Here is a 20456-nt window from a genome sequence, read left to right as displayed (position 1 = left end):
GATCATTTTCTCAATGCTTGGAGTGTCTTCACCCCGCAAAGCTCCTCATTGTAAACAAGCTAGAGGGGCCACTTTCCAAATGGCTGCCCTGTGCTCGCGGCTAACATGTCCCTTTCTCATGTCAAAATATGTTCATGATCTCTTTTCTTTACTCAGACTTAGAAATGAGAGAGGTGAGTGGCCACATGAATATATACAATGGAAAATGTGAAACACAGACTCTGCAACAATTGCTCAAAATAAAAAGGACAAACACAAACCATAAATCTTTGGCGAAAACCAATTTGTTGCTCCTTGGTCAGTGGCAAATGAGACATTCCAACAGTATCAATTCCTTTGAATAAGTGCCATGAGTCATATTTTTCGACTACAAGAGAGCTTATGTCAAGAGACAGATCAGAAACTAAACACCCTTGACTAGGTGTTGACGCAAAATTGATCATTTGGTACAAGTACAATGCCTGCACGGCAATGCAACTTTATTTGTCATGTCACAAAAATTGATTCCTACACCAATGGCACAAGCATCCAGTGCCTTCTCTATACCACCCAAATGTAAGAAGATGCTCGCCGTTATTGGAACATGCAGCTCACTGAGCCGTCCCGGTGAACATGCCAGATAGTTTCTACTACAAGGTTTTCCATGGAGAGCACTGTCAGCTGAGGGAAGCATTTGTCCTCTAGCAGCAGGATGGAGTTCGTAACTATAACTTCCTTAAAGATGCCTCCAGAAAGCCTTTCAATTGCAGGTGGGCTGCAAATAAATGGCATTAATGGAAAAGGGTGCTGCACTTTTTCTAAACAATGTAGAATAGAAAACATCAATAGTCGCAACTAAAATCAACCCCAGTGTCATGCTAACTTTAGAAATCAAGCTACTTTATGTTACTATATTAATGAACATCATACATGTTCAATTATTTATTATGGTCAACTTTGCTCTCACATTTTTGTTTCAAGTAAACTTTTGTCAAGCATGCATACCAACGGAGGTAAGAATCAGGATTGACCAACAAATAGCTAAAAAACAGCTTCCAAAGAAAAGGAAATACGATAGATGGAGAGCTAGCAGAACAGCTCACAACCCACAACAGAGCAAGCACACAAGAATACATACAAGAAGCACTTCTAGCAAAGCCACGGCCATCGACAACCACTACGGCCTACACCAAAAATGTAGCTAAGGACTATTATACCACTTAGTAGATAGCCAACTCTTGTTCCAAAATTATTCAATTAGGCTTGACTTTAAGGCCATCATGAATTCGTGTCTCAACTCCAGTACTTGTCGTAGTTACACACCGCGTACCACCATACAGATACAGGGCTCCTTGTTATTATTCTCGAATTATTCACTTAGTGTGTGGCTCATGACTTGCCGAAGCTCCAAGATGTTTTTTGCTTCACCATTGTAGCCGTGATATCAAGAACCCATCAAGGGGTAGCGGAAGATGGAAAGGCTCAATTGTGACATGCTTAATTTAGAGTTCTTTTACAATGTCCAGTTTGTCGGTATGATTTACAATTTACCGTTTTTTAGTGGAATCAATTGATTTAAGCATCACTGTGTTGCTTAAGCTTATTCAATCTAAGGGTCAGATACAATGTCATAACATAGTGCATACAATATTTGTGCCAACACGTAACCTGCAAGTGCATCGACCCTTGTGTGTGCGAGTACACATCAGCGAACTTTTGGACGCATTGGTTTCTAAACAAATAAACCAAGAGTTCCAACTCGTCCGATTTCGATGCTATAAATTGGTGATGTTGCATTATCGGCGAACAAATGCGCATTCATAATTGCAACACACATTTTCCATACACCTATCATGCGGAATAGTGGTTGTGACCTCTAGCATCAACACTTACATGGATACTAATTAGTGTTATTCGATTATGAACTCCTCAAAACATGTGCGGTAGACGGTAGTCCCTTCCCGGGCCCCATTTCACCATTTTAACCGAGGCAGTTTATAAAACTCTAAGTCACCTATGAGCTCATCATCTCGGTTGTCTGGCAGATGATTTCTCATCATTGTCATGATAGGAAAAGGAAGCATTATTGGGTATGTGTTTGGTTGCATGCATCGTGAAATAGACCGACATTTAGCCGACCATGGTCAAGGAGAAGCTTCCTTGTGCGAGGTAATAGTGGTGCGTAGTTTTCACCATGGCTAGCTTTTTTTGGCAGAAAGACCTGGGGATTATGTTGAAGATTCAAAGGTAGTACAAAGGACCCAAAAGTTAATAAGATTACAACTAACTAGGTCCTTAGACCACACAACATAGAGTACAACCACCAACGCGAGAGGAAGGCGCGCTGTCGCCGCCACTGCTCCTTCGCTGGAGGAATTACTCTTGAAAAGACAACCATGGAGATCGAACGGGGAGTCTTCGATCTTTGGTCATGTAGAACCGGCACAACGGAGCTATAGCCAACACGAGTGAATCCTCTCCAAAATCCAGAGGTCCACCCTCAGCAGCACAGCAAGACCCAACCTCCACATCGTCGATGGGGAGCTTGCGTGGCTAGCTAATGAATGATGTGATGCAATGGTTCTTGGAATCTGACAAGACTATGCATTCAAGTTATAATGATTGGCTAACCTGCAATCTTGGAGAATGTATAAAACATGTAACTGCGGCGGGTTATCTGAGTCAGTTTGCATCAGTGCTTTCACAAGTCACATACAATTTGAAAGGCATATGTGATCCATGTGCAGTCATCCATAACCGTTAACAAAGTGAACCTGTGCAAGGTCATTGACCTACCTTACAGACAACCCACTAATGTTTGGTGAATAACATGAATCATGAGTTATGATTTCTTACTTCTTATCATTATGATCTTAATGTGAGAATGGTTGTCTAGCCGGTAGCCTCGACAATAAATAGTAATATGTTATCATCATGCTACCAAGCAAGTCAACAGGACCAAATTCATCTAACTACATGTGAATTGTAGTTGCAGGAATAGACAAAGCTGAAAAGGAAAGTTTCAAGGGCACGATGGTCGAATAGGAAAAGGAGGCATCTGGAATCAATAGCCTCCTGGTTGGCTTGCCTGTCCCCGGAAGTTCTTGAACATTAGTAAATTGTAGTCATAGTAAAGAATGCCAATGTTCAAGAGACTGGAGCACGCAATGCCCATCATTCACTGTCTATACCATAACCTCATTCGTAGCACTAATACCACGAGAACATGGGCTAAGCCAGCACAACATCAATCTTAGACAGCTCAGCTTCATAGTGAGATGGCAATAAAGCTGGATCGGACTATATTGATCACATGCAGTGTAGGCATCCACTAGAAGATCAGAAACTACTAAAACTCCCAGTCATCTTGACCCTCGAGCAAGGGCTTACTTTCCTAGTAAGATCAACAATGTAGCTCACCTTCAGGATGCAAAGTCGTTCGATGTAAGACAGGAACACTTCATTCTAAAAAAACACCCCACCTTCCCTACTCCATACTCTTCGCACTTTGCTTTTAGTTGAATAGTAATCTCTAAGTTATCCCAAAAATAAAATCACATTGACATTGTGTTACCTCACTCACTTCTTTAAATCATTATCTCTCATGTCAAAATATGTTCATGATCCCACAAACTATTCTTTATTTTGTACATGGAAATGATCAACAGTGGGTGTCTAGATGAATGTGTATAATGAGAACATGAAACCCAAACTTTGTGAAAGAGTCGAACAAAATAAAAAAGATGGACACAAAGCGCAAATCCTTGGCGATAGCCCATCTATACTTGGTCAATGGCCAATGGAACATTCAAAAGTACCAATTCTGCCGAATAAGTTCCATGAGTCATATTTTTTACTACAATAGAGCTTATATGTCGTGACACATGTCATAAACTAAACACCCTTGACTTGGTGTTAATGCAAAGTTGATCATCAGGTACACGTCTATGATGCCTACACGGAAATGTAACTTTAATTTTCATGTCATCAAAAATTGATTCCTACAGCAATGGCACAAAATATCTAGTGCCTTCTCTATACCACCAAGATGTAAGAAGATGATCACCAATATTGGAAGATGTTGCTCATAGAGCTGTCATGGTGAACATATAGTTCATGTTAAAAGGTTATCCATGGATAGCACCCTCACCTGAGGGAAGCAGTTGTCCATTGGCAGTTTGTCACTATAACTTCCTCAAAGATGCCTCCCAAAAACCTTTCAATTGCAGGTGGGCTACAATGTTAATGGAGTTAATAGACAAGGGTGAGAGTATGTTCACTTTTGTAGTATGTTAGTGTCTTAGTGCATGAAACAATGGAGAATACAAAGACAACAATAGTCGCAAATGAAATCAACCCCAACATCATGGTGACTTTTGAAGTCAAGCTATTGTGTGTCACCATGTTACCGAACATCAGACTTGCATTCAATTATTTACAATGGTCAACTTTGCTAGCACATATTTGTTTCAAGTAAACCATGTGTGGCAACGGAGATAAAATTTAAGATTGAGCCTAAGGTCTCTTCTAGTGTCAAAATACATAGGATATCAAAATGCCTAGCATATGAATGACTCATATTGATTTATACTCCATTTGGTATTCCGGTGGTTTATTACAAATGTATTTTTGTTCAGTGTATGTACTTGGTTTTTCAATCATGTTGCGATGGTTCTATAAATTACAATAACAAATGTGATGGGGTTTATCAAAATATTGTCTTATAAATAGACTAATAGACTTTGCAAACTTTAATAATAATAATAATAATAATATAAGGAAATCAAGAAACCCCAACAAAAAATAAGACTCGCCGCTAAAATTAAATCAAACCTGTACTAGACTAGAAAAATCATGGTCAAAGAATATTAGCTAGGAATTCAGTATTCTGACCTTGTTAAGAATTCTTTTCTAAATAATACTAGCTTCTTGTCTACCTGTGCCACAAGTAGAATCTCATACACTCTTTGTAACGCCCCGGACACACCCGCTGGTGGTCGTTACTCATGGCGGGATCTAGACTGGCCCCACAGATCAATACTAGTCTTTTCTGCGCACTTTGTCCTCACTCATGCGCATCCGGGAGCAACTTCCCAGCCAGTCACCCATCCTGACACTACTCCAAGCTGAGCACGCTTAACTTTGGAGTTCTGTCCGAATGGGCTACCGGAAAAGAAGGAATTCCTTATTGATATGAGTAGTCTATCATCCCTAATAAGCCAGGCCATCACACTCTTAGTTTAACAGACTTTATAACTTAACGGTTATAGAAATCAAGAACAAATGCCACGATTTCATCAGTGGTGTCTCAGTTTGCATCATAGGAAAGATACAACAAAAAGCAGTATATTGTGTGAGTTGTTTGCAGTAGGGTAATAACATCAATACTATATTATAAGCAACAAGTAGCTAACAAAATTCAAGCACGAGGACAACATGTGTCAACAAGCATAAACAACCATTAATTAGGTGAACCTGCAGAGTGCCATAGACCTAACCTGTCTTATGGACAACCTGCTAATGGTTGGTGGCTAAGAGCATCTCCAACAGGCGTGCAACTGTGCGGCGCGTTAAAATAAGTTTACAGCACCGAAATAGCAACTTTTTGAGCACCGCGGAGCGCTGGCTCCATCAGCTGCTGCAAAAAATTGCGCGCGCGCGAACTGCTCCAGCAGACATGCTAAACTTTACAGCATACGCGAGCAGATGCCGTCACCAAAGCGGATCTCGGCGTAGAACGTGCCGGAAGGGCAGACGCGGGAGCCCGAGCTGCTCCGGCGACGCGGCGGCATGTCGGCTGTGGGGGAGTCGGCGGCGGGAGAAGGGCGCGGCAGCGGCGGCGGCGACGGAGGGGTACCGGATGCGAGGAAGAAGTGGGCGGCGGCGGGGAGGAGAAGGGGGCGGCGGGTGCGCTCGAGTGTGCGGTTGACCGGCATCGGGAGCACGCGTTACGCCGTGCGCCAAAACTAGCGCGCGCCGGGAAGCTTTTTCGTGCACGCCGGAATCTCCCGCGCCCGCTGGAGCGCGTGAAACTATTCCACGCACGCTAAAACCCATGTTTCCCACACGCGTGCGTTTTTTACCGTCGCTGATGCTCTAACATAAATCGTGAGCTATGATCTAGTACATTGGAGCATCATTGTGATCTCAATGTGAGAGTGGTTTTTAGCTGGTGATTTCCACAATAAATAGTACTCCCTCCGTTCACTTTTATAAGTCATTTCAGACAACCCAAAATGGGCTGTTTTGTACATTATCTGAAATGTTTTCAAGGTCTTATAAAAGTGAACAGAGAAAGTAGTATGTTACCTGGAGCAAGTCAACATGACCAAATCCATCTAACTATGTGGGAAGTATAGCAAGAGAAACAGAGGGAGCTCAAAAGACAAGTTTCAGGGCAAGCTGTGTGTCGATCGGAGAGAAGGGGGCATCTGGAGTCAATGGCCTACCGGCTGGCTTGCATCTTCAGGGGGTGCGCTTCACAAAAATGAACCATAGTCATGGTTAAGCACGCTAACATTCAAGAGAATGAAGCACGTGGTGCCCATCATTCGTTATCTACGTCACAACCTCACTCGTAACGGTGATACCATAAGAACATGGGCAAAGCCACAACAATAGTAGGCAAAGTTTCAGCAAGGAGCTAGTGACAGTGCTGGATCGACCTCTGTCATGTGCAGAGCAGGGAGCCACCGGATGCTGGATAGCTGCTAAAACTCTGTCTCATCTCAACCCTCCAGCAAGGGCTTCCTTTTCTGGGAACCTCAACATTGTACCTTGTCTTTCTCCTGTACGAGCATGAACCCATTTCTCTAGTGTCTGCCTTTTAATTTGTTGGCAGGGCACTGATATGTTAGTGTGAATTCCTTCATGATGTACTATGTACCATGATTTATGTTATTTGAATAGCAATCTCTCGATAATTCCAAAAATAGTATTGCATCGACACACTATTGTTGTACTCCAATCTCTCGATAATTCCAAAAATAATATTGCATCGACACACTATTGTTGTACTCCAATCTCTCGATAGCAATCTCAGGAGTACATGTGAGCTTCGTTCAAGAAAAACTTTCGGTTCTCAAATCATCATCGATCTCCATTTTTCTGCTCAAAATTTTGTAATCAAACTTGTAAGAGCAAGTCCACTGTGGCCTCTATTCTATCATCAGACCAAGCTGAACTTTTCAGAGCACGCACACAACATTCAGTTTAATGTACGTAGTACAATCCGCGTTCCTGCCTACTGGCCAGCAAGCTGCCGTGTGCCGGTGCGGGAGAGATGGGGGGATAGGATAGGAGCAACAGCAAAGCCGCGAAAGATGGGAGCAGCAAGAAGCGGCAACGCAGGCCGGGGAGCAGCTGCAGCAAGAAAGCGACGTCGCGCGAGAGGTGGGAGCAGCCCAGCTGCCGCGGCGCTGTCCTGGAGCGGAAGAGCAGCAATGCCGTGCGGCGCGGGAGCAGCAGCAGTAGACACGCGGAGACCACAATCGCCGGCCGGCGAGCTCACGTCGCCACCACGTGGACGAGCCTCCGCGGGCGGGCACGCGGCGAGCGCACCGGCTGCGGCTGCGAGCCGGCCGCGGCTGCCGGATCCCTCCATGGCTCAGCCTCGCTCGATTCAGCCCGCTGAGCAAGCGCGAGCCTCTGTGGGCGGGGCACGAGGCGAGGCGGCCGTGGTGACGGCCCCGTCGGCGGCCGGTGAGTCGTGGCCTCCAGCGAAGGATCAATATCGACGGCGCACTGCACGTGTTTGAGGAAAGCTCAAGCCAAACCTCTGCTGCTCTAAATCGGTTTTTAGGGGAAAACCAGAATGAAAACCTGCACACACACACACACACAAAAAGGCCTACGTACCATGTCTAGTGAACTCGTTTGGCGAAAATTCGAATGGGACAAAATGTGAAAGGAATCTTTAAATTAAAGGTAAAAATGTGTCTGTTTCTAGTTTTCGGGTGATTTTTTGTACTTCGGTCCATTTTAGGAGTAAAAAAATGAAATTAACTCATGATATAAACATGAAACCCAAACTTTGTGCATCAGTCGCTCAAAAAATAATAAAAGAATAAACATGAAGCGTGTATCCTTGGCGATAACCACTCAGCCATCCATTGGCCAATCCTAATGGGACATTTAACAATATTAATTCCTCCGGACAACTACAAGTGACATGAGTCATATTGTTAGACTACGAGAGAACTTATGTGCCGGAACGTAGGTCAGAAACTGACCACCCTTTACTAGGTAATTGATGCAAAATGGATCACCCGGTACAAGTAATGATCAGCACCCTTTCCTAATTTCTGCTATAAGGTTTGCCACAAACAGCACCGTCAGATGAGAGAATCAGAGAAGTATATGTTCTCCGGCGGCAACATGGAGTTTGCCACTAAAACTTCTCGGGGAAGCCTTCTAGTTGCAGGTGGGCTGAAAAATCGGTCTAACTCAAGTGCCATATATGTTTCAGTAAAGGTTTACTACTAATGACATTTTCATAGTGAAGTCTAACAGCGTGTGAACGTCCAGGCACTTATGACCTTCGAGTGAAGCCGGCTGGAAACGGCTGCACAAGGCTTATTCATTTAATTTGGCTAGTGGTAGATTATGCCGATGAGCTATGTAATCTCTATTCCAACTGGTTGTGTTCATGTTTGCTTTTTATTTAATTTTTATCTTGTACTCAGTCACTTGAACTTTGGTTTAAGTTTAATAAAACAGTTGCGTGATCATATGATGCAAAGGCCAGGGTATTCCCCTTCTCATAAAAAAACTAACTTACTGGCAAACTTACTCACACAACCCAGAAATAATTGGTGGATTACATGTACCGTGAGTTATGATCTAGTACACCGTGTACCATCACGATCTCGGTGGCAGTGGTAGCTATATATCTCCCTGTGTAACGAGTGGCCTCAATAACAAATAGTATGGTATCTTCATGCTACAAAGCAAACCAGGATGACCACATCTGGCTAATTGTAGTGCTACAAGTGCATCAAGAGGATAATGGAAGCTCAATGCAAACCGAATTTCACCACGAGCCACATGCATGTTGGTTAAATATATAAGAATAGGAGGTATAGGGAATCAATAGGCTGGCTGACGGCCAACGCGTCAATGCAACTGACTATGTCTCAGTGAATTACATTTATAGTCACGCACAAGATCGTCCGGGACCTTGAAGCAATTTCATGTGTTCTTCGTGGCGGGTCGTTCCTCGGCTATACGCTATTATACTGACTTTATTGAACGAACTCCTGGACATGGCTTGGCATGATTGATAGTGTGTTTTCTTCTTGCTCCTGCAACTATCTTCTTTTCCTTTCCTATTTCCCAAAATGAAAGCACAATTATATTTTGGACTTTTTCTCTAGGCTAGCGGCGCTAGTATGTTTTCTAATGCAACCTATCCACATGTTTGGGTTGTTCCTAGTTCGTTGACGAATCCATCAAGCCAACACACAAACACAACACACACCATGTACCGAGCCGGCTCGGCTAGCGACATAGGAGCTCTGGCAGCTAGCAGCAGGACGGGTGGTGATAGCCAAGCGGACAACAGTCGGTGGCCAGCAAGCCTCATGGCCCCTAGTCTCCAAGTCCAGACGACCTGGCCACAAGACCCCATAGGGGAGGCAGGGTAGGGTGCACAGGCGTAGGCGCACTATGCAGCAGGGTGATGGTTTTACTGGTGACCACTGGGTGATGTGACGACGTTGCTGCCGAAGGGAAAATGAGGAGATGAATGAGAAGGGAAGGTTCTAGCACAAGCAAAGGAGAGAGGTATAATTTTCTGAATTTTTGTGATATTTTCAGAGTATAGCTTGGCAATCTATAATGTAGTGATTTTAGTGGCATTTTCATGTAATGAATTGCATATTTGATAAGATATTTTAAAATACTTGGTAGTGACAATAGCTCTAGTTCAAGTACTCATGAAAGTGACATTGTTGCAGCACATGCCACTTATAAAGATCAAATGCATTCTCAAGTATGTGCATTTTTTTGCGTGTATAGATTACTTTGGATTTGTATCTATCCACACCTACCTTGATTTTTTGCATCCTCCGCAAATGATCAAAATAAGATGATTTACACAAAACGTAGATACTTGGAGGTATATTCTGACATCATTAAATTCCCTTTATATGATGCAGGTTAGGAAATAAATAAATTAGGTGTCATGATGCAAAATTGACCACCCGTACATGTATGATAGTGACATGGAAATGTAGTTTTGTTTGTCATGTCACCAAAATTGATTCCTACACCATGCACAAGCATCAGATGCATTCTCCATACCTCCCAAATGTAAGAGGATATTTTGCCACTATGGAGAGATGTTGCTTACGGTTTCAGCTACAAGGTTAGCCATGTACATCACCATCAGCTCAAGGAAGCATGTCATGTGGCAGCGGGATGGGGGTTTTCACTATAACTTCCTCAAAGATGCATCCTAAAAGCCTTTCAATTGTGGGTGGGCTGCAAAACCAGCAGCTTTAATGAAAAATGGTGAATGTAGTTCACTTTTGCGAGCATAAACAATGGCGAAGATAGTGATGTTGCAAATAAGATAAACCCCAAGGTCTAGCTATATTTTTAACTCAAGCTTCTGTGTATCATCATTTTTCGAAAAGGAGGTTGAAACCCCCGACCTGTGGCCTCTACATCATTGTAATGCACACATCCATTTTAATTGAAGTTGACGGAAGAGAATGTGGCCATAGTCATCAATAAGAGGAGTACAAAACATAGTCAACTACGACATAACCATTACAAGATATGCATAGAACACCTATGACTAAGTCGACTTCTTTGTTACAAGACATCATATTTACATTTGATTGTAAGACATGACACAGAAGGGACCCCGGAAAGAAAAGCGGCGTGGCATGATAAGCGACCGCTTGTAGTTGTTTATTATAAATCACCAAAAGCTAGTCTAATCAAATAGGGTGAGATGCCACACAAAACAATGCTGGAGACAAGGGATTTGTTATTGGCACGGCATCCAAATCAGCCCTATAAATATACTATCCAGGCATATGAAAGTGAATTCTAAGCCGGTGTACCACATTTGGTTCGTCCTTTGGCATGTTATCCTAGTACCACAAAAGCTGAAGATATAGAGGAACATTGAAAGGACTTTGTAGATGACTTGCTATTCACTCGATGCATGGCTCTATGTAAGTGGGGTTGCATATACACCCATGGTACACCAAATACACATTCCACAATCTCCGCCATATGTAACAATTAGTGCCGAGCCCATGCATGTTGTTGACTAGGTCATACAGGACGCATGGGAAACCGTGAAAAAGAGAATCACCACCAAATAACAAAATTAGGAAGGTGAGGCACCAGGAATTGAAGTTCGAGATGCACTGATACCTTTGGTTGGCATGTAATTAGCACTGTCGTGTTCGCCTATTTGTAGCTTACCACCAGGAACTGCCTTTCTTGTTCAACAAAATGGCTGAGTGCATCATATGATGCACAGGTCAGGATTACTTTATTATTTTTCTTAAAAGAAGATCTTTGTGCGTTAAACGTGGTGGATTTTTCATCTACAAGACCAAAGGCTGATGCTTTGTAACTAAGCACTCAATACGCGACCACGTTGCCATCACAACTATTTTTTTAATACACAAAGATTGCATTTCATTTTTTTAAAGTGAAAAGGGAGTACATGGTGCAATCCTCACTTATACGTGCTCATCGACGATGGTGCAATGGTAACAAGCTATCCAATCTCGATGCCAATTCCCTTTCCCAACATGGTTTGCTCAAACCATAACAACAAAAGCCTATCTCTCAGGTAACAAGCTATCTAATCTTGAGGCCACTTCCTTTTCCCATTAATGTGCTTCTTCTTGGATCTGTTATACTAGGAGCGAGATGGAGGGGCGCCGCGGATCGAAGATGCATCCATTATGGTGCTTCCGAAGCCACCAAGTAGTGAGGATGATTATGGATGATATGCATCGGCGCTACACTTGGCGAGATTGCGAGCACGAGGAGGCCCTCCACTGAGAAAAGATGGTCGTGGGGGCTAGGATAGTGATTGTGGGAGCGACACCAATATAGCACTTTGTGCCACACCTGATGAGATATGGAGTAACGGGCATGTGTGGCGCCCTATTCTGCTTTTTCTGGTGTCCCTTCCTTGGGTGCCCTCCCCTTGTCACCGAGGGATGCCACCGGGCTAAGCTTGTGAGGCAAGGACGACAAGCATGACTCCATTTTGGTCGGCGACAACGATGAAGGCTTCCTGAATCTTAATTTCTAGTGGCGGTGATATTCCTGGTTCTTGATTAACGTCGGAGACAATGCATCTTCCTAGTTCTTGCTAGGAGGCAATTTGTAGCTTTGCATTGCATGCTCTATTGCATCGAATGTGGGCTGCCTCGTGCGATGGCTATATTTCTCCTAGCCGGAGTGACCTAGACCACTAGTCATTCCTACAGGGCGCAAGGTGGGTGGGCTCCAGCCTCCATATTGGAGGTTCATGGTGTCATGCTTCGATTATTGATAGTTCCCTACTCAGTGCAAGAGTTCGAGTGCGTTTCATGGCCCGTGAAGGTGTCTACGATGGAAGATATGGCGAGTCTACTTCTACTTGATGTATGGGTTTGGTCCTTGTCTGTGATGCCCCATGTGACTGGCCTAAATTGGCTCTGCGTGCGTGGGCACGATTCTCAGCTACATGGGATTATTGGTGTAGGGCCTTCGATATTGGTAGGTGTCATCGGCGTTGATGGTGGGCGTCCCTAGTTGTTTCTCAGTAGCGTGTGTTGCCAAGGCATGGTTCCAGTTGCATGGTGATGGCCTCCAATACACACCTTCGTGTAAGGATCTCAATAGTTATCATACCAACAAAGAGCGGACGAGAGTATTAATTCGGGCATTTTTATCGCACACAGATCATGTACAAAATAACTGTCTGAAAATATAAATATGTGGTTATTATGTGTTGAAACGAATATAGCAGAGTGGCACAAGAGTTGATGGTTGCAACGGTAATAATAAGGATCTTAAAAGTAAAGAACGTAAAGTAAAGAAGTTGAATTAGACGGTTTGTTGTCCGGCAGTGGCGGAGCTACAGTGCCAAATATGGACGGGTCGGTACAAAGTAAAGCCCACTATTTTTTCTCAAATTGGTCCGGTCTAATCTGAACCCCCATTTTTTTGCTCTGGGCAGGGGAGACCAATGATGCCTGGATAGGGCATGAGGCATCGTATTTGCATGACTGGACAAGTTCGAGCACCACTTCATGTATCTTAAAACTTTAGGCACCAAACTGACCGTACATGACAAGTTAAGCCGCAAGTCATGATGTATTTAACTCTTTTTGTTGTAAATAGAGGGTTGACTTTGTTCTTTGAATAGTAGTCAGAATGGAGTAGGCTTCTGTAGCCTACACGTAGTAGACAATGTTGTTTTTTGGTCTGTTGTTGTCCTGTACTACGTATACAGTGGGTGGTTACCTTTGTCTCCATTCTACCCAGATGCACCTTCTCGCTCTCCCCGCTTCTTCTTTGCCCTCCGTCTCTCGTCTTATCTCAAACATTTTGATTCAAGTTTGGTTTAGGCCGCACCGCAGGACTACACAGGGGTCTCCATCCACTTCATCACGATACATGGACAACACGTTGAACCTGTCTCTCCTCACTTTAGATTCGTTCATGGTCGCTTGAACCGACAAAAAATACAATCTTGGTTTCAGCCCTGGGCTTGATGAACCCCATGAAGTGTTTTTCGCTGATGGCACAAAAAAACTGGAGAGAGCTGGATGGACGCAATCGGTCATAATCACGGTCATGTAGTGGTCATACACGGACGAGAACAAGAGAATCTCACAAATAGTGACCTATGTGAACAAAAGGCAAGTCAGAATTAGTGATTGTGTTGACCCTGCCTCCCTAATAGCAAGTTCACACCTTGCGTAGATCTCTATGACCCCAACCTTAGTTGGATGTACAAGATAGAGTACACCTCCTAGGCCATAAGGTCATTTGCTAAACCAAGTGAGACAAGACAACCAAAACAGGTAAACAAAATGTTCGTATAACCATAGTCCTAGATGATGTTATGCATTGGTTGCCTGCTATGTCACGAGACATCCTGTGGGCTGAAGTCCTTTGAGGCTTCAGAGTTCCAAACACTTGGTGAGGACCTTAAAAGTGAGTACCACACAATGTTATTGCACATCACAACTCAATCCTGATCATAAATAGGAAGTACCTTCCTTTCCATGTGATAGGGACCTCACTTACCAAACCTTGACAACAAAGATGAGAAAGATAGGTGGCATGGTTACAACAGACCATAATAACATCTGGTAGGAAAGAGAAGCAGAGGGAAGGGATCTCCGTTCAAGCTTGAAGCTCATCACAAGGCCAACCATATGCCTCGCTAGAACAAAGACATATTAGCTAGTGGAACAACCCGAATATGTGGACAGGGTGCCAGAGAAATCAACTTATCTCCGTCAACCTTCACTGTATCTTCTCCACAGATGGAGCGAGCACACGTAATTGGTGTCTCCTGGACCGATGAAGATAGGGCCCGACGAGCCTTGGGTGCCATCTTTCCATCTGCGAGAGTTGCCAGGGCTAATGTCCACTAGAATAGGTAGAAATAATGACATCATCATGGGTCACATTATGTGGTTAGCCTAGGCAAAATCGCCATTAATCCATGATGATCCGTAATAGCTTCCCTTTATGGACGTCCGTGCTTCTAATTTATGTACCCTTGGATGTTTTTTATGATTCTTGGATCCTCAATGAGCTCAAATTAAAAAAAACGTATGTTGTATGTGCTTTCTTGGAGCCTCAATGAGCTCAGATCTGAAATTCTTGTTCGTTCTTCTTGGAGCCTCATTGAGCTCAGATCCGAAATTCTTGTTCATGCTTATTGGATCAAAATATTATATTCATGTTAGTTGGATCTAATATTCTTATTCATTCTTCTTGGATCCAAAACATTCTTTTCATTGTTTCTTGGATCCAAAATTCTTGTTCATGTGACTTCTCGAATGTGAAAATGGTTGCATGTTAATGCAAAATAATTTGTTGTGGAAAATTGGTTCCAGTTTCATTCACTATGGAATTTGCATGATAAGATCTATTAGAAAATGGGGAATATATCGCGTGAACGACGTTGAATGCTTTGATACAGTGGTCGTCAGCTCCATCAATAGGCTGGGTGCAGCCACGCAACGTACGACAATGCATCATAAATAATAGCATATGAGTAATTTTGTTTGCAGTGTTAGAGACAATGGACATTTGCACAGGTTAGAGACTTAGAGTAATAAAAGTGGATCGTGCATCAACAATCATGATTGTAACCATTAAAACAATATTTTGTGTGTGTCCAGAATGAGAGAAGTGCATATCTTAACCCTCAGCTTTAGGCCTAGTTTAATCTACAACCCTAAATTATGAAACCGCTTAGGCTACACCCTCCAACTATTAATACTGGTTAAATTATCCCCTAGATGATGGGAAGGCGGTTTTGTGTGATGCACCACTTCATTTGACTAGTCAACGCTGAGGTGGCATTCTAGTGTGCGGTAGTTAACTAAAATAATTGTTGGTCCCACATGTCAGCCTCTAATCTTCTTTTATCTCTCCCTCACTAATCGAATTTTTTTGCGCATCCCGCCATTGCTCTACTCCTTCCAGTGGGGAATTGAGAGAGAGAGAGAGAGAAGGTAGGTCCTCAGTTGTCGTGTATTGCTGATTGGAATCGTTGACTTGGCCAAAGCAGCCATGTGTTGTCCACATTGACCCGAACCACCATTGAGCTAATTCAGGGGATAACTTGCCTAGTTTGGAAAGCTGGAGGGTGTGATCTCACCGGTTTCATAGTTTATGGTTGTAAATTAAATACATCATAGAGTTTGGGGTTGAAATATGCACTTTTTCTTCATGTATTCATGCTTAAACTAATAACCATTGTTACATATACAATATTCTTCTAGATAGGAGATTGGAGATGACAAATTGAGTTTGAACCAAGATTACATGCACATAGCATAATACAACAAAATAGGAAGGCCTAGATCAGGCAAGAAAGCTGACACCGAAACATCCACGTTTGTCCAGGTGATCATCTGGTTCCAAACAGGGATTGCAAAGGGACAGTCCTTGAAAAGGCGGGTCGCCGTTTCCGACTATTGAAGACAGATCTTGCACCTTGGGTCATGTGGTTGTATAGCCAGCATGTCCGCGACGAGAATTCTACCATTCATGACCAGCCACACAAAGAATTTGCACTTGCGCTCCGCATGAGCAGACCAAACCTTGGAAGAATTAAATCTTGGTGTGAGCCATAGAACTATGTCGCATAGGCCGATGCGGAAGAGTAGGCTCCATTTATGGTCAATTTCCAGGAGATTCTGTCGTCCTGATATGGCAGCAAAGTTGTCTGACTGATCCACTCCCACATATTGAAAAACTCCCCTAGCTATTGTAGGAATCAAAGGCTAATGATTGCTCTGATCCAATTTTCATTTGTCAACTCATGATGCACTGTCCTGTTTTTACATGGCACAGTTCTAGGGCCCACACACAAGATTTGACTCTTTAAAGGTCTGATCTGCTCATACAGACCCCAAGTGCAAACTCGTCACTTGGCTGGTCCTGCATGGTAGACTTCTCACCGCAAACATGTTGGCTATACGAGGCTAGGCACATGAGCCAAGGTGCCAGCTATGTCTTCAGCAGCCAGAAATGGCCACCCACCTTTGCAAGGATTGTCCCTTCACGATCGTTGTTTGGAACCAGTGATCACCGGAAAAAATGAGGGTATTTCGGTGTTAGCTTGCTTGCCTGAGACATGTGTTGTTTCTGAATGCTGGGTCAAGATGCTGGTAAACGAGTCATCCCAAGTGCGTCCGAGTGGGAGCAGTTGGATCACCTACACCCTTTGGGCTATCTGGAAAGAGAGAACTGACGAGTTTTCACGGGCCAACGGATGACACACCACGAGGTTGCTTTACTGACTTTCGAGGCCATTAAGTAGCGTGATTTGGCTTTCGTTGGGGTCTTGACATCTGTCGGTATCGGCTGAGTCTGTTCTAGGTTTTTCCTGGTTCTTGGGTTTTTGCCACGTTCCCTTAAAACGTGTACCTCTCTATAAATTGAGTTTCAGCTTTCCTTCTCTAGGAAAAGGTAGTGCTCCTGGCGGTTCCTCAAAAAAGTTGAACAACAGAAGTAAAAAAATTACTAAAACTAATGATCCTAGCTTGGACCCATTGACAAAGCCATGTATTTTGCTACACAGATGCCCTTTCATTCTTCCAGAGTTTAAGAATAGAGCATCTTATGTCGGGCTGTGCTTTGGCCCCCAGTTTATCCACGGACATGCTCGGATGTGTTCATAGACAGGAGCCAGTCGAGCTTCATTTGCTCGTCCAAGCAAGGACTCCCATTTTTCCAAAATTCCAAATCCATACAAACACATACGCATAGAGCATACATGCTTTCATTGGTATCATAGCCAAGTGTGACATTTCACATATTACATGTCAAACATATACCAAAAGTATAATGCCCCTACTCTTGTCGGATGAGAGCTCAGTGACCCCCTTGCTAGAGTCGTCGACCTCGTGGTCATTGGTGGTTGGGCGATTGAGGTCATCTCCTTATCGCTTGGGTCCTTCACGAAGAGTTGGTCCCGCTCGGCGTCATGGAAGCACATCAATGGTTCGCCGCCACCACCCACTCGTCTTCTAGGGACTAGAGGATCGTGCGGTTCTCGATGACGAGTTCGAACATGGTGAGCGCGGCCGCGTGCTCAAACTTGAGCCACACCTCCTTATCGATGTGATCTGCCTCCTCGGCTTGCGCAAGGCGGTATCGGACCTCCACCTCCTCCAATGAGAGGATAAAGATGGCGTCACCCCCGTCCATGTAGGCTTGCACCATGCCCTCGGCGGGTTCAACCGCCATCCCCTCCTCTACTTCGAGCTCCTCCCCTCCAAGCTCAGGTCTACACCGACCACCAAGCGCCGCATGTGGTAGTATGCTCCTTGGCAGGGAGTTCCATTCATCGCTCTGCCGAGAACTGCTTGTACCAGGTCACACGCTCCCTCGCACATGATGGCATGGCGGATGGCGCGCTCGAACGGGGATGTTGTGGCTGCACATGTGGGGAAATGGGGGAAATGGGCGTGCCTCTGGCTTGGCGGTCACCGGACGGCTTTTAATAGCCAAGAGAAGGCTCCTTGAATGACGCACTAATGGTTGGTGACTAACATAAGTCGTGAATTATGATCTATGACATCTCATTATCATGATATCAGCGTGAGAGTGGTTGTCTAGCTGGTAGCCTCGATAATAAATAGTACTCCCTTCATTCACTATTATAAGATGTTTTGCATATTTCAGTATGGACTACATACATACTGAAATGAGTGTACAAACACACTAAAACATGTTTGCATACATCTGATTTAGAAAACAGTTAAAACATCTTATAATAGTGAATCGGAGGGAGTAGTATGTTATTTTCATTCATCGAAAAAAAGTATGTTATGTTCATGCTACCGAGCAAGTTAACATAGCCAAGTTCATCTAACTATGTGTAAAGCGTAGCTGGGGAAATAGAGGAAGGGCATGACGTTCGGATAGGAGAGGCATCTAGTCTAGAACCAATAGCCTCCCGACTGGCTTGCCTGTCCCGGGGACTTCTTGCACATAAGTGAACCATAGTCATAGTTGAAACAAGGTAGAGTACAAGACAGCTGCTAAAGCGGTTCACTTTTGTTCAAGACGCAAAGCCGCTCGATGAAAAAAAGGAACACTACAAAAAAAGACACATCCATGACATTTTGGGCCGAACGAAAAAAATTTCTGTCATACATATGACACTTCTATGACGATAATTGTGACAAAACCCGGTATCATCATAGATGTGGTGGGCTCCTACTTCTATGACAAAAAATCATGACAGAAAATGGGCTTTTCGTCCTGGGCGGGCCGGAGACGCAGCTGCATGACATTCTTTAGGCCGTTCATGACGGAAAAAACCATGGTAGAAGCGAGGGGGAGGAAAATTTTGGGGAGTTCCCGGTTACGGTGGGAGGTCGGGAGCCGAGCGATGCGTGTTTCTCTCGTACACGTACGCGCGTGTGTGCGAGGCGTTGGCTCTAACTGAACCCGAGTGAGGAATTGGGCTCTAACTGAACCCGAGTGATTGCACTGCAGACTACGCGTTACTGAACCCGGCTGATCGATCGATGGATGTTAACTGAACCCGATCGAGCGATTCCTTCGCTACTGCTGCTAACTGAAGCCGATCGATGCTGCCTATGGGTTGAACAGTGAGCATTGCGGGGGGTTTGGATGAACAGTGAGCGGTGGTGTTGCTCTGGATGAACAGGACCCCGTGGTGTGGTGGAGGGCTGGATGAACAGTAGACGGTGGAGGGGTGCCCGTGGAGGGGTGGTTGAACAGGACCCCGTGGTGTGGAGGGCTGGATGAACAGTAGACGGTGGAGGGGTGCCCGTGGAGGGGTGGTTGAACAGGACCCCGTGGTGTGGAGGGCTGGATGAACAGTAGATGGTGGAGGGGTGGTTGAACAGTAGCCGATGGAGTAGCGCGTGGTGGAGGATGGATGAACATGAGCCCGTGGAGGCTGGATGAACAGGAGCCCGTGGAGGCTGGAGGAGGTCGACGGTGGAGATGAACAGTATCCCGTGGAGTCCTGTTTTGCGGTACGCCACACCCCTCCCGATGAACAAGACCCCCGTTTCGACCATAGCACTCCAACACAAGTCCGTTTCCTCCGTTTTGCGGTACGCCACACCCCTCCCGATCAACAGGACCCCCGTTTCGACCGTAGGAGGTCCGTTTCCTCCGTTTTGTGGTATGCCACACCCCTCCCGATCAACAGGACCCCCGTTTCGACCGTAGGAGGTCCGTTTCCTCCATTTTGCGGTACGCCAGACCCCTCCCGGTGAACAGGATCCCGTTTTGAACGTGGTCAGTCGAACACAAGGTCGTTTCCTCCGTTCTGCGGTACGCCAGGCCTCGTTTCCATCGCCTGTTCCGTCCAAGCCCTCCCGATGAACACGAGCATTTCGTTGCCTCCCCATGAACACGACGCATTCCGTTGCCTCCCCATGAACACAACGACGACGCTGTTTCTCTGTTCTGACCCAGCCATGTACACGAGCCCTCGCCATACGTATGCGCGAGTAGGCGTTCGAGACCCCGCCCGTATGTACACATACATGGCCGTATTTTCTTTCTTGCACCCTGACCGCCTCTACTACGATACGTGCGCGCCTCTACATCGACCAGTATATATGTACGTACACGTTCGCGACCAGAATGACAACGCTACGTACGCTTCGACCAGGTGGGTCCCGACAGTCAGGCACTTCCTTGCGTGCGAAGATGTAGCTGGTGGGTACCAGCAGTCAAGGGGGCGAAATACGATGGCCCGTCTGGTGGGTCCC

The 20456-nt window shown here is 44.8% G+C and overlaps 1 protein-coding gene across 1 annotated transcript in view; it reads right to left on the bottom strand.

Moving 5' to 3' along the window:
• Positions 1-401: 401 nt before the first annotated feature.
• Positions 402-20456, bottom strand: part of LOC125525956 (ribose-phosphate pyrophosphokinase 2, chloroplastic-like) — an 86757-nt gene continuing 66702 nt past the window's right edge. The window contains exon 8 of the mRNA XM_048690956.1: positions 402-754. Within this exon, the coding sequence (XP_048546913.1) occupies positions 574-754 (181 nt within the window). The 3' untranslated portion in view covers positions 402-573. The remainder of the gene's footprint in view (positions 755-20456) is intronic.

Source organism: Triticum urartu, chromosome 7 (genome assembly GCF_003073215.2).
Source record: "Triticum urartu cultivar G1812 chromosome 7, Tu2.1, whole genome shotgun sequence".
Lineage (NCBI taxonomy): Eukaryota > Viridiplantae > Streptophyta > Magnoliopsida > Poales > Poaceae > Triticum > Triticum urartu.
The sequence above is the reverse complement of the archived record's forward strand: the minus strand, read 5'-3'. Positions and strand labels throughout refer to the sequence as shown.